The sequence below is a fragment of the Falco peregrinus genome, chromosome 15, assembly GCF_023634155.1.
Source record: "Falco peregrinus isolate bFalPer1 chromosome 15, bFalPer1.pri, whole genome shotgun sequence".
Taxonomy (NCBI): domain Eukaryota; kingdom Metazoa; phylum Chordata; class Aves; order Falconiformes; family Falconidae; genus Falco; species Falco peregrinus.
The window spans coordinates 605427-619224 of NC_073735.1; the positions used below are offsets into that span (position 1 = coordinate 605427).

Genomic DNA, 13798 nt, shown 5'->3' on the forward strand with positions numbered 1-13798 from the left:
TTGGCAAGTGAGATTTATTAAATGTAGGTCAGACCCAAAGGCAGGGCAGGAAGCGCGCCGGCCATTAAGGGGGAAGGCCAGCCATGAACCCTCAAGTGAGGAGAAGTCCCTGCCCCTCGCCACCAGGGGCCTGTTCTTCCTCATCCCCCCACCCCCACCCCCTTCAATGTTCTCAGGGAGCTTGAGGGACCCCGAGGACTCAAAGTGTATCTTCATCCTACAGCCATGCTCTTCCTGGGATGTGTCCCGCCAGTGCCTGCAGGACATCCCTAGGCGAGAGGAAGGAGGAGAGTGCAGCAAGCACCAAGGAGTCCTGCCGCATCTTGAGGCCAGGCCCTCAACACGCTAAGGAGCCGTCGGGAGGACCCACACCGTCTCTGAAAGGTGTTTGCGTCTTTTTTTCGCTAAATACAGATCAGAAAAAAATGTAGCACCATCAGCCTCTTGTCTCAAATCAATCCAACTCAACCCATCCCGATGGACTCTGTGATGGCAACGGCGAATTGACAACAAAGGCGCACAGCACGGATGGATGGAGACCCTGCCAAGCGCCATGTTATTGTTCTATTTGTGCCATATTATTGTTCTTTTTGTAAAGCAGCAGCACGGTAATAAAGCAACGCAGGGACCTTAGCAGAGATCCAAAGGCAGCCAGGAGGGGAAACAACAGGGGGAACAGAGCAGGTCTGTGGTGCAGGACAAGGCTGGATTGCCACCGTTTTGGGAGCTGGGGCAGGCCGGAGCGCTCGCTGAGAATTGCCCCGTGCCGTCGTGCCATCAGGGGACACGGGCTCTTTGTCTGTGGGAAAGTAGTCTCAAGAGGCCAGGGAGAAAGAGGACAAAATGTGGCCAGGGAATCTTGTCCCAGAATGAAGACAGGACAGGCGGAAGCCTACTCAGTCTTGGCATCTGGGGAGCCATTGGGCACCCCTGGCCCTTTCTCTCGGAGCTTGCGCAAGTAGTCGTGGGGGCCTTTGCCCTCAAAGGCTGTGGGGCTCTTGTAGGAGCCACCGATCTTGTCCCAGAGGGTGAAGTACTGCCCGTAGTTGTAGTCAAAGTACAAGTGGTGGTCGGTGTGGTGGGCTGAGCCATTGATGACGTGCCGCAGGAGGTGGGGGACACGGTAGTCGCCATCATGAATGGAGATGGTCCAGACATTGACAAAGATGTAGAGGCCCAAGTAGGTGACTTTGTGTAGGGGAAAGAGGAAGGGGTAGATGTGGTAGGGCAGGCTCTGCATGAAGCCATCAACAGGGTGGAAGGCGTGGCTGGCGAAGGGCGTCGCGATCTTCCACAGGTGGTGGGGCTTGTGGAAACGCTGTGGGGAGAGGATGTGCCATCGGTCCCCAAGGCAGGGGTGGGCATAGGGCCCATGCAGGCTGGCCCCTTTTAGGGGGTCCCCCGGCCAGGGACGCCCAAAGGGCAGGAGAGGAACATGTGCCCTAATGGGCTTTCGGTTCGCGTCACATCATGGACTGAGGCAAGGCAACCCCACCATTCCCCGCAGGGCGCGCGTTCCCTGGGAGAAGCCACTCAGCTGCGGCCCCATCGCAGGGCGAGGGCTCTCATCTGGGGCCCACCATCCCATCATGTACCTTATAGAGTAGCTTGTGGTGGAGAGCACGGTGTATCCAGTAGATGCCCATGTCAGTGAAGAAGAGGAAGGACAGCATGCTGAGGAAGACGCCTGACCAGCCTAGGGGAACAGGGATGTTAGGGGTGGCACCCGCAGGTGCCAAGAGCCGGTAAGGAGCTGGGGGTCGCGGGGGCCAGGGAGACATAATGGCCCTTGCAGCAGGAGGTGTGTGAGTTGCGTTGGGATCTGTCCCATCAAAGAGACATGGCAGTAGAGCTAGATGGTCTCGCATGACTTGGAGAAAGCGACTCAGGCACTAGTTTGTCAGGAGCTGCACCCAGGGAAGCCAAGGGCTTCTTTTGTGGAGGGGAGGGTGTGCATCAAACAGGCCAATACACCCCATCCCCAAGCTGGGGAAAATGGGCACCTCCCCATGTTGGCCTAAAGAGAATTTGGGATTACAACTAACAGATGAGACCAGCTCGAGGCAGGAGGTACCCAGGGGGATTTTCTGGGGCTCGTACAAGATACACCGTCGTCAGGAAAGATGAGGGCGTGCTGGGTGCACTGCCCACCTTGGGTGGGGGCCAAGAGAGGCAACCTGAGCGATGGGGAGGGGGTGCCAGCCCGGCGAGGGGGTGCAGGCGAGCAGCTCACCATATGGGGAGTCCTCAATGTTGTCGTAGAGCTTGCTGTAGCCCCGCACTTCAGCAAAAAACAGGGCAACGGTGGGCATGCTGATCCAGGGGAGGGAGCACAGCGCGTAGACAATCTCCCGACGCACCTGGTTCTGCGGGGGAAGCAGCAGAAGAGAGGGGTCAGGGGAGGGGGCACAGCAGGAGCCGGGCAGAGCCCCAACCCCTCGCGAGGCAGGTACGTCTGTGCTGTGTGCCACCCATTTGGGGAGAGCCATGCTCACGGTAGGACAGGGCTGGTGCAGGGTGCTGGGCCTGGTGTGTTGTGCAAGTGGTCCTTGTTTCTGGTCAGGGATGACTGAGGGTGCCGTGTGGAGGGGCACCGGAGGGCTGAGAGGGCAATTGCCACCACCAGTCAGGCAGCCTTTGATTTGCAAAAGCCAAGTGCAGAGACCTGCATCGGTCTGTGTGCGTCGGCAGCCAGCCTTTAGCTGCCACGTGCGTGAGCGGTGGTTGCCACAGCAAGGGAGCGACGCGTGCCGGAGAACGCAGGGTGCCGGTGCCAGTGTGGTCAGTTTGGATGTGTGCAGGGACGGTGTACTTCTGGAGTGGCCGGGGACCCCCAGGCTGCCACTGTGCCTGGAGCGAGGTGGTTTGTGGTGGGCAAGGGTGGAGAGCTGGGAGTGTGGGTGTATCTGTAGGGTCGGGTGTTCAGTGGATGGGGGGTCACCCACATATGGAGCGACAAGTCCTGGCTTCAGGAGGACCGGGCAGTCCAGCATCTCTGCCAGGCGTAGATGTCAGTGGTAGGCTGTGAGCTGGTCTCAGCGTCCTCGCGTCTTCAGGGGCTTCCCAGGGGCTCGCTTTGGCGGTCAAGGGGTGGGGGGCAGGGACGTGTGTCTCATGAGCCCTGTGCAGGGTAGGGGTTTGGTACGTGGGAGAAGAGCATCCCTCGAGGTGCAAATGAGAGCAGATACCAAAGAGGCAGCGGTGACAGCCCGTGCCAAGGCATTAGCACACATCATTCGGAACAGCCTCCGACAGGAGGATGGCAAGGGGGACACTGGCAGCATGGGCAAGGCGGGATGTTGAGGGGGTGACGCGGGGTGCACTCACCTCTAGGAACTGGGGATGTTTCTTGAGTTCGTGGTCAAAGATGAAGTAGTAGCTGAGGGTGCCAAAGAGCAGGTAGAGGGTGAGTGCCCCCAGGTTGGTGATGACAAAGAGGCTGAGGAGCTGGCGGCAGGGCTCGCCTTCGGGCCAGCTGGTGGGGTACACGTAGGGCGTGAGGAGGTGTCGGTCTGCGGCGTCCAGGACCAGATCCATGGCGGCTCCTGCGGGAAGGAGAGCGGGCTCAGCGTGAGTGGGTGCAGGTGTTCCCCGTCCCTGCAGCCCGGTCCACCCCTGCGGCCACACGGGCCCGATCCAGGTGGCGCAGGAGACGGGGTGCCAGCGGGGAGGGTGCCCGTCTGCCCGGGTCACCTCGGCGGGGTCTGGCACACGCCGGCAGCGGGGTACGACGCGTGGCCCGGGGCCGCTGCAGGAGTGCGGGGGCTGCCCGGGCTCCCGCGGGCGAGGACGCACGAGCGGGTCCCCCGGCAGGGCGGGGGCGGCGCTGGGCTGCAGGGTCCGGGTCCCGCGGGGGGGGGGGGGAGGGGGGGGGGCGCTCCCTCAGCGGCCTGGGGCCCCCGCCCCGGCGTCGGGTCCCGCGGGGGCGGCGATTCCGGCAGCGCTCACCGCGGCGGCGCCGGGACCGTGCGTGGCCGGGGGCAGTCGGTGCGTTCGGGGGGCGCCGTGGCCGCAGCCAGCGCCCCGCCCCCGCCGCGGCGGTGGGCACGAGGCGCCCCGCGGGGCCGAGGCTGCGGGTGCCCCCCCGCCCCGCTCCCGCGCTCCCGCTCCCCGGTACCTGCTGCGGGCTCCCGGCGCGGCGCTGGGCGGGCGGGGGGGGCGGTGCCGCCCGGTAGCGCCACGCGACGTCACCGCCGGAGCGGCTCGCGCCACCGCGGGCGGTGACGTCGCGGCGGGGCGGGGCGTGGGGGCAGCCTCGCCTCCCCCGCGCGGGGCCACCGGGGCGGGGCGGCACCTGCTGCCGGTGGCGCGGGGGTGGCGGCCCACGGGGCAGCCCTGCCCGGCGTGTCGGGGCGGCCCGGCGGGGGGGGCGGGGCGGCCGGCTGGGGGCGCTGTGCCGCTGCGCCTGCGGGGCCCGGCGGGCGGCACCGCCCGGCCCTCGGCTTGGGCGAGTGGCTTCACCGGGCTGGCTCGGCGCAGGCGTGGCGCCCGCCCCGCTTGGTGGGACCGAAGAGTCGAGGCAACCAGGCTGGCGAAGCGTGCCCAGCACCCCGGCCCGCCTCCTCCGCCGACTCCGACTACCGGTGGGCAGTGAGGGGCCTGGCGATACACATGACGCTCAGGGCTTGGGATGAACCTTGGAGCCAGCAGCTGCTCCTCCCCGCTGCCGGGCACAGGTCCCCGTGACACTGGGAAGAGGCGGCATCAGGGTCATGGCACACGTGTGCTGTGGGCGAATCCCCGTGCAGGTGATGCCGTCACAGGATGGCGGTGGCATGGGGAGGTGGTGGCCCGGGTTGGCACTCTCTGGCAAGGTCCCTGACGGGGAGGAGGTCCTGTGTGTGGGCGTCTGGGTCAGGGTGATGCCCGGGGTGAAGAATGAGCGCGTGGTACGCTGCATGGGAGCGCTCGGGGCCGGCGGGGCGGCAGTGGGGCGGGAGGCAGCGAGGCACGCCGCCTGCAGCGCGGGAAGCCAACCAGTGGCTTCCCCCGGCCCTGTCAGGGAAAGCGTGGCTGTGGGCTCGAGGGAGGCAGTCGCCCATACTCAGGCCCATCACCCCCAAACCTGCCGGGAGCACTGCGTGCCATCCCAGGAGACCAGTGCAAGACAGACCAGGGCAAGAGGAGGTTCCTGGGAGACTGTGGCGTGGTTTGTCGGCTTTTTTTTAAAGCAAGCAGCCAGAGCGGGGCTGTGTGGGAAGGTGCCAGCAGGGCGGGCGGGCAGACCGTGTTTTGGGGCACAGGTGGCGCCCGTGGCCAGCCTGAGCAGGCACTTCTGCAGTAGGGAGCATGGGTGAAGCCTCACCTGGAGCGCTGTGGGGGCCCCACTCGCTAACGAAGGCAGGAAGGCTTTGGACCACGTCCAGACAAGGGCAGTGGGGCTAGCAGGCCCTTCCTATGAGCAGGGGCTGAGAACCCCAGGTGACTCTATCGTACATTCTCATCTTGTGAAGCTGGGAACACAGTGGTGTGAGGCACCAGAAAATACAGAAGGAGGGGTCTTGGCAGAATCTGGGCACAGCAGGTGGCACTCACCACGTCTCAGAGATCTTTGGGCATACAGCAGCTTGCAGAGGGGAAAGGAGAGTGCTTTGCGGCACACAGACGTCACCTCATATGTGAAGAAACACTCAGAAGGTGTCTGCCAGAGTGGCAATGGAAACAGGCAAAGGTGTGGAGTGCGCAGATTTAGGAGAGCAGTGGAGGTTATGCAGGAGGAGAGGGAGGCATCAATCCATCTTCCCTGGCGCAGGGACAAGACATGAGGGAAGGGACAAAAGTGATGGTGGGGAAAGCATAGCGTGTGCGGTGGAGCCCCACAGCGAATTAGGTTTGTTTTGTGAGGAAAGAGCCTCAGGGAGACTCGGGGATCCCTTCCTGCTCTACATGGTCTTTGGGTCGGTGCCTGTGATGTGGCTGTCAGGTAGCAATGGGTTAGGATCAGAGTGGCGAGACAGAGGAACAGGCTGCCCAGGGCGGGCAAGGACATCGTGTCCCTGGGGGCAGTGAGGAATTGACACAGGTAAAGAGGCCCTTGTTGGTGGTAAGGGCCCTGACCAAGGTGTGGGATGGCAAATCTAGGACTGAGGTATGGCCAGCCCGACTGCGCTGTTTTGCTGCACACCTCACTGTGCAGAGGTGTCACACTGGCCCTGCCAGGTGTTTGTGCTGGCATGGCCCAAGGGGCTGGTATCAGTGAGGACATCGCAAGTCAGGTGCCAGGCACTGTGGGCAGGAGGGGTGTTGCAGGAGAAGAGTTAGAGATCACGCAGACAGCTGTGATCCACAGTAGCTAGTTTATTGAGTTCTAATCAGTAAATTGAGGTATGTAAAATATTTAATGCCTAGATGAATCTTGCATCAACACTGTTCTCTGCTGCACTTCATGTTAGCATGGAATACAGAGATTATTGTGTTAAGCTGACTACAGGTGTCTTAAACCATTATACGTGTGCAAAAAATGTCACGTAGCAACCTACTGACGTGTGGTGACGGGTAAGGCATCTCTCAGCCTTGAGGGGAGACTGCCGCCATGTAGGCCACTGCTGCAGAGGGAGAGGGCAAAGCAGCCTGATGGCTGCAGATACAGTGTGAAGAGCGGTTGATTCATAGTCAGATTTTCTGTTGTGTTCATGCAGTTTTGGCCACTTATCAGCCCAGTCTCTGGCCAAACTGGTTTGCTGGTTTATGTGTGAGATTCTCGATGAAGGCCTCAGATAATAGGAACAACTTTGGCAGGCCTACTTGCTGAGCATCTGCCCTGAGGGGTCTGCTGCGGGCGTGGACCACTAAGGTGCACTGGGCTTGGCAGGAGCATTTGCCAGGAAATAGGGGATTGATTAGCAGTCTCTCAGCACCTTGTGAGGTCGAGGGAATGTATCTAAGGAGGCAGCGTTTGGAAAGGTGAGCTCTCTGTGTGAGTTGGCGGTGTCCCTGGTGTGCATCAGCACCACAAAGGGTGGGGAGTGGAGGAAGCAGGGTGTGGGGTGTCTTCAGGCTGTGCCATGCAGAGGCACAGAGTCAGGAGCACCACTGTCAGTTCTGAGGGGCAGCGCTGTGGAGCGTGGGGTCTCTGCATTGATGGTGGTGTCATCTTCACATCCAGTGAGGCAGGACAGCAGTCCCATTTGCCTGGATGTATTGGTATGCACACCCTGCTTGGGAGCTCGAGTGATGTGGCATGTAGGTATGTTGCGGAGCAGATGGTTCAGGGGGCATGCAGCGTGGTAGCATGGCTGTGGCAGAGAGCAGGGGTAGAGGGGGAAGAAGGTGGCAGCGAGATGTGGTTTAAACCTAGCCGGCTGTTCACTCGCTCTGCCCCGGCGGGATAGGGGAGAGAATCAAAAGGGTGAAAGTGAGAAAAATAGCGGGTCAAGAAAACGATGGTTTAATAGTCACACAGCAGAAGGCCACGCACGCAAGCAAAGCAAAACAGGATGAACTGTTTTCAGCACAGATCTGAAACAGCCCTGGACTACTACTATGAAGAAAAATAATTCTAGCCTAGCCAAAAGCAGCACACCAGAAGAGGGACTGAAGCAAATGGAGGGAGGACTTGGCCTGGCAATGCGGCTGTGGCTCCAGCACCTGGGCAGCTCCCACAGCCTGCCTGGGCACCTGCCTGGCTGCCCTGCTTCACCCACTGACCTTCCTCTGGGCACCCCAATCACAGCAATGAAGACAGTCACAGCAGGCATTCCTCCCTCAGTGTCCCTCTGCCACCTGCACCACCAATGAAGCCAAGCACTCCTCAATGAGCCACCCCCCTGCCCAGGCACCCAGTCATCAAGAGCAGCAACAGACTTAGCCACCTCCAACAACATAGCCAGTTAGCTAGCTAGCTACCCCCAACAAAGACAGCCAGACGGACGGGGTTAGTTCACCATTTCCAAGGGTGAGGTATGGCAGAGGCACAGCAAGGCAGAGAGTGCACAGAGGTAAGTCAGAGAGCAAAGACAGCAGAGAAAGACAAGGGAGCATAGCATAAGCAGACAAGCAAAGAGAGAAGAGGCAGAGAAAGGAAGCAGAGAGAGTCCACAACACCCCACTACACACCTCTTCTCTCAAGGCAAGGGGAACCAGCTGCCCTCCTCCTGCCCCAGTCTCCTCTGCATGCTCTCCGCTACATCCCAGCTCCATCTCACAGCACCAGACCCCACACCTCTGCTTGACTTGGTCATGTCCCCAACCAGCCTCGTCGGCCAGCGCCCCAGCTTCTACCACACATTGCCTGTAGACAAATGGACACCCACCCAGCAGCCACATGCTGCTGGACAGCCCTCCCTCCACACCGGGCACCCTGACAGCCCCCTTGACACACACCCAACCCAGCCGCACCATCATGTCTACATGCCCACAGGATGCTGTGAGGAACAGTATCAAAAGCCTTACTACAATCCAGAAAAAACTACATCTGCTGCCTTCCCTTCATCTGCTAGGCAGTTGACCTCATCAGAGAAGGACATCCGATTAGTTAAATAGGAGGTTTTCCCACACTGACTGTGCCTGATGATTGCATTACTCGCTAAATGCCTTTCAATAGTACCCAATATAATCTTCTTCATAATTTTTCCAGGAACTGAGGTTAGAGTAACCTCAGCAAGGAAGCAACTCTGCTGTCCTTTTTTCTCATTACACTGAAAATTTTAAACCTGGCAGAGAACTTGGGTGCCCCCTTCCCACAACAGCTTACTACTTGCCCCATCCCATCCACCTAATAAACCACAGGTGCACCTCCTTCCTTGGCTCTGGCACACACCACATGCGGTCTCTCCCCATCCTTATCATCATCATACAGGACCACACATCTTAACGAAGGATTACAACACTTTTTATTCCCACACAGCCATTTCACAAAGTACAAACACAAGACAAGACACCAACACAGACAGCCCACCCACCCACCCACCAGCATGCCAAGACTGCTCTCAACTCTCCTCCTGGGCACCCCAATACCACCCCATGCCTCTGGACCCTGAGCACATTTTCACCCTCAAAAAACCGCTGTGGCACACCACCAAACATGGGAGGGAGTTTCATCCCTCATTTCTCTGGCTCTTGCTCCTGCCCACCAGAAAGCACCTCTTTCCAAACATTGGTACCAGCTTGCCACCACTGCAGCGCACGAACAAGCTTCCCAGACCCCTGGGGACAAGCTCAGCCCTCCACCACACACCTCAAACACCACCTGTGCTCTGGAGAGATGGAGGGCGACACACTTCCAAAGTGTCACAGCGTCTGATGACAACACAGCACTCCAGCCTGCAACTGGCTGCAACACCTACCTCTGGCTGAGTCCATGCACTCTTGAGTCACCGACGGCAGCTCCTGAGGACCATGGAGACCTGCAGCCACCTGTGCAAGGGGACAGCATGCACTCCATCCCATCCCGCACTACTGACAGGGCTGCAGGCCACCTACAGTGCATGCTACAAGGGAAAGCCTGGGAAAAGCTGCAAAATAACCCCTCAACTCCCACGCCAATGATGGAAACCTGCAACCCGCCCCCCCCCCCCGCCAAAGCCCCACATCGATGCCAGCAAACATCCAGCTCTGCCTCGCTGTCGCTGCTGCTGCGCTTGCTGTGTGCCACCTTCATGTCCGGGTCTGCATCTGATCTCTCTCACCTCCATGCAGAACGGGTCGTCGGCAGCTTGGCCACTGTGGGGGTGCTGTCTCCTACCCTACAAAGACTCAGGCTGACGTGAGAACAGTACATTGCTGGACGGCAGAGCCGTGCCTACGAGGTCAGGTCCCGCAGAGCTGCACGCAGCCACAGCTGGGCTGCCACCAGAATGGTCACACGGGCATGGTGCTCCCCTGAAGAGCTGGAGGCTGCCAACACAACAAGACCCACATGAGCTGGGGCCCTGGCACAACCCTCCCCCCCGGGTGCCCCGCAAGCTGCAATTTGCTGCTGGGCCCCTCTCTCACAAGCCCCCTAATTGTCCTCCAGCCTCTATCCATGGTCTCTACCCTGCCACTGCCCTGCACCATGCTGTATGGCATCACCACCCTTGCAACTGCCTGCCAGCTCTTCAAAGTCTGCCGTCATTGGCCTCACGGCCCTCAGGTGCCATGCCACCAGGCACCTCTGTCCCCCTGCTCTCTGCCTCCCTCCTATCTGTGACACACTGCATGTTCCAGCCACCTTCCCTGCACTGTTCACCCCTGGACTCGGAAGCCCCCCGTCATGCTTGCCCCAGGCTCCTCTGCTGTGCCGCCCGCAGTACTTGCCCCTGCAGCTCTTGCCATCCCCTTGCAGTGTCCCCGTCACGCAGCTGCACAGGGGTCCATCTGCCTGGCTTGTGCAGATCTGCTCACAGCCACCGTTGTCCTCGCACCAGTCCGATCCTGGGCAAAAAGAGCAAAGGAGGACATCTGAGTAATGCCCCCAGACCCCAAGCCCCTGATCCTTGACTGCCTAAGACCCACACCCCCTGCTACAACAATGGGGCCCACAAGAGCATGCCCGTCACCTGCCAGGCACACCCTCACATCACACACAGCATGGGGATGCTGCTAGGACCCAGCTAGGCCCCCATCGACCCCCATGACCCCAAAGCAACACCTAGCCTGATGCTCACAACTCTCTAGGCAGCCTTTTGGGAAGACAAAGAGGAGCACCCCCAGAATGGGGCCACGTGGCCAGAAACTGAGTGCCCCACACCACCCCAGGCTCCCGCCACCCATGCTACCATTGCGCTGTATCCTACGCAACCACCCACAGACCCCTAGGAATTCACATCCCTGAGCAAGGCGGACCCCTGTTGTGGCCTGCACCCATCCGACTGGCACCCGTGCACCCACAGCCCTCATCTCCCAGCAGCAAAACCCCCCTGTCTTGCACTTGTCCTGATTTCTGCTCAAAGGAACAGCCTTGTCCCAGTGCCCCAGGATCCTGCCGCACCCAGCCACTGCCCCACAGCACACCACCGGGCCTGACCCACATGGCAGACAAACCCCCGCAGCCTTTCCTGGGGTCACACACACTTACGCTTCCTCCTAATAGGCCCCACTGAGATGATCTGCTCCTTGGGCTCCTCAGCAAACGCGCTGGCCATCCTCGTGTGCTGAGGGCAGTTCTACGCGGGGATAAATGCCACCTCCATCACTCTTGGCCCCTGCCTGGGCCCCCTCCAGCTCCCGAAGGAGCCCTGTGACCAGGCTCAGAGAGCACGGGTCCCAAGGCGATCTGCCCGTGGCGGGGCTCTCCTCCCAGTGCCTAGAGGGACATGAGACCCTCCTGGCCTCACCCCTAGGGCTACATCTCCGGCTGCCTCTCTGATGCTGGGTCATCCGGGCTCGCCGCCCTCTGCCAGAGCCCTGCAAAGCGAGCGACCCATCCCTCAGCACTTGTCCCACTTACTATTTTGCAGGAGTATTTCTCTGAATCGCAGAGCGAGACGGCGCAGTGGAGGTGAACTTCATCATAATCCCCGATGAACTTGAAGACGGTGACGTGGAAACGACATGTCAATGACACCCCGTTCTCCTCTATGCCGATGGTGTTGTCCTTCATGTTTTGGCACCTGCACAAGGCACAGATGCTTGGCCTGGCCCTCCCATAACTGGGACCCTCCCTTGAGGGGTGCCACTCACCCCATCCCCATAAAGCCCCTCACCTCAATGTGGCACACTTAGATCCGACTGTGCCTGCCTCCTCTGACAAGGGCATTGTGCCCTGCCTCTGTAGCACGACCTTTCTCTGGCACTTCTGACTTTGTTGTACTCCTGCTTCCCAAAATACCCCTGTCTCCTACAGATGCCCCGACACCCATGGCACCGGCGACGTGAGGAAGGCCACTTCTCTCCACAGCTGGGACTTTGTCACATGTGGGGCCACTGACTACCTCTGTGCTAAGTGAACTGACTCCTGCACTAACGCAAGCTACTCTGTTCCCCACCCTTTCCAGATCTTGGTCAACTGTCTCATTGACCAAAAGGTTCCCCACTCCAACTGATGCCATCACCCCTTTCAGCACCCTCCTGAACAGATGAAAACCAACAGGGCGTGCTGGGCCACCTGGCCTGTGGTTGCTCACCCTCCCTCGATGATGAAGTAGCGCAGCTTGTCGTTGCTGTCCCGTGAGGGTGTCGCATAGCACTTGTTCAGCATCAGGATCAAGTGGTTGGAATCAGCCCCGACCACAAAGACCCCCACGTAGAGCACATCTCGGGTGGTGAGCACCACCTCGCCCTGCCGGTAAGGGTGCTTGTAGGATGAGTTCTTGTACAGGGCCATCTTGGTTGTGAAGCTCCCTTCCTGCGTCGGCACCGTCAGGTTAATCACGCTAACGATGACGAAAACATAATGGCTCAGACAGAGGAAAGGCTCCAAACCCCCAGCTCAGCACCTTGTTTCGGACCCTCACCACCTCACCCTCCGCCCATGCGCTCCTGAGCCCATGTGATGGGAGAGGCTGCGCAGCTCGTCCTGGTTCCTACCTGAGCATTGGCCGCACAACTGAATCCAGGGAGATCTTGATGTCCAGCTCGTAGGCACAGGAAAACTCCACGTTGATGGTCCGGTCCCGGGTGATGATGTTGCCTGTGTTGTTTGCACTCTCAATCCACACCGTGTTCTTGTACACTATGTGTGTGCTGTTCGACTGCAGAAGGGACACAGTGTGTTGCTCGAGACCGGCCCTTTGTATTCCCTTGCTCCTAACACCTTGGCCCCTAAACAAGCTGCGTGACACTGAGGGCGCTGCTGCCTCTGCTGCCTTTGACCAGAAAGGGGGCAGTATGGCAGGGCCAGGAACCGCTAGGCTTACTCTACAAGACTCGCCTCTGTTTTCCCCAGCCCCCACCGCATGAAAGCACCTCCTGAACATTGCTTGCACTGATGCACAACCCTGCCCTTACCCCAGTGTTGAGCAGGCTGCTGTGGAGAAGGACTGTTGGCTGGCATGAAGCCTCAATGTCCCCCATGCCAACAAGTTCCTTGCACACATAACAGCTCAGAATACACAGACTGCTCTCCTCAGCCTCCCAACTATTCCTCTGTCTCCTCCTGCATCTCTGGACTGGGATGCCAGTCAGTAAGGTGAAGGTGTCCACTGCACTGAATGACCATGCACACTACAAAGCCCATCCATGACCTACTGCCCAAGTGGAAGGTGCCCCAGTTGACAGTCAGAGCTATGTGCATGTCCCAGGTACCAGCTGATTCTTGGGTCCCTGTCACTCCATCATGCTGCCTGCCAAAGGCACACTCCCCCCCTGCCTCCTCCACCCTCAAGTTCACATGAATGAGAAGACACTCAAGACGAACAGCCTGGCCTCCACTCCCAGCCCCGGGTACCCTGTGCCCAGCTCACCTGCACCACATTGCCACAGTTGCCTTTGGTGTTGTTGATCTGGAAAGAGATGAAGTCCTCCCCTTCGATGCCGGGGCAGTGGCGGTCATTGACCCGCACCCCCTCGCGCTCAAAGCCCAGCTGGAACAGCTTGCACTTGGAAATGGACACCTCCATTTGGGCAGCTTTGCAGGTCACCTCTGCATCAATGATGTCATGGGTGGCTAGAGAAGACAGAACAGCGTCAGGTCACCACAAATGGCACCACAGGCCCAGGCTGCCGGCCCCCCTCCCCAGCAGCAGAAATGGGCTGGAATCATCTCCTGCAGCATACCCTGCCCACCCGACATCCCTACTGCTCAAAGTGCTCCCAAGCCACAGATGCCTCTAACATGCACTCCAGAAAACCTGCTCCTGTCCTGAACCGCACACAGTCGTGAAACCCCATCTCAGTTGAGGTCCCAGCCCTTGGCACCTCCTTCCCCGAGCTCCAGTGG

General features: G+C 59.7%; 2 protein-coding genes across 8 annotated transcripts in view; both read right to left on the reverse strand.

The window, feature by feature from the left end:
- On the reverse strand, positions 1–4220 carry SC5D (sterol-C5-desaturase). 3 transcript variants are annotated; one of them, XM_055819303.1, is made up of 5 exons: positions 4118–4220; positions 3328–3545; positions 2234–2366; positions 1596–1696; positions 1–1318 (listed from the first exon to the last, which is right to left on the reverse strand). In XM_055819303.1, exons 2-5 carry the CDS (start codon positions 3535–3537, stop codon positions 893–895), a joined length of 870 nt encoding a protein of 289 aa, XP_055675278.1. In that variant the 5' UTR covers positions 3538–3545; positions 4118–4220; the 3' UTR covers positions 1–892. The 3 variants fall into 3 exon arrangements, with proteins under 3 accessions (XP_055675278.1, XP_055675279.1, XP_013159216.1); XM_055819304.1 differs by lacking the exon at positions 4118–4220 and adding an exon at positions 3949–4108; XM_013303762.3 differs by lacking the exon at positions 4118–4220 and adding an exon at positions 3694–3844.
- Positions 4221–4829: 609 nt separating this feature from the next.
- TECTA (tectorin alpha) overlaps positions 4830–13798 on the reverse strand; it is a 35978-nt gene continuing 27009 nt past the window's right edge. For 2 of the 5 annotated variants that reach the window (XM_055819265.1, XM_055819264.1), the window contains exons 20-25: positions 13323–13525; positions 12448–12611; positions 12045–12293; positions 11369–11531; positions 10997–11084; positions 4830–10353 (exon numbers count right to left, since the gene is read on the reverse strand). In XM_055819265.1, coding sequence (XP_055675240.1) covers positions 9959–10353; positions 10997–11084; positions 11369–11531; positions 12045–12293; positions 12448–12611; positions 13323–13525 — 1262 coding nt within the window. In that variant the 3' untranslated portion in view covers positions 4830–9958. Of the gene's footprint in view, positions 10354–10996; positions 11085–11368; positions 11532–12044; positions 12294–12447; positions 12612–13322; positions 13526–13798 lie in introns of those variants that run through there. The other 3 variants (XM_005243056.4, XM_055819266.1, XR_008749880.1) reach the window with 3 other exon arrangements.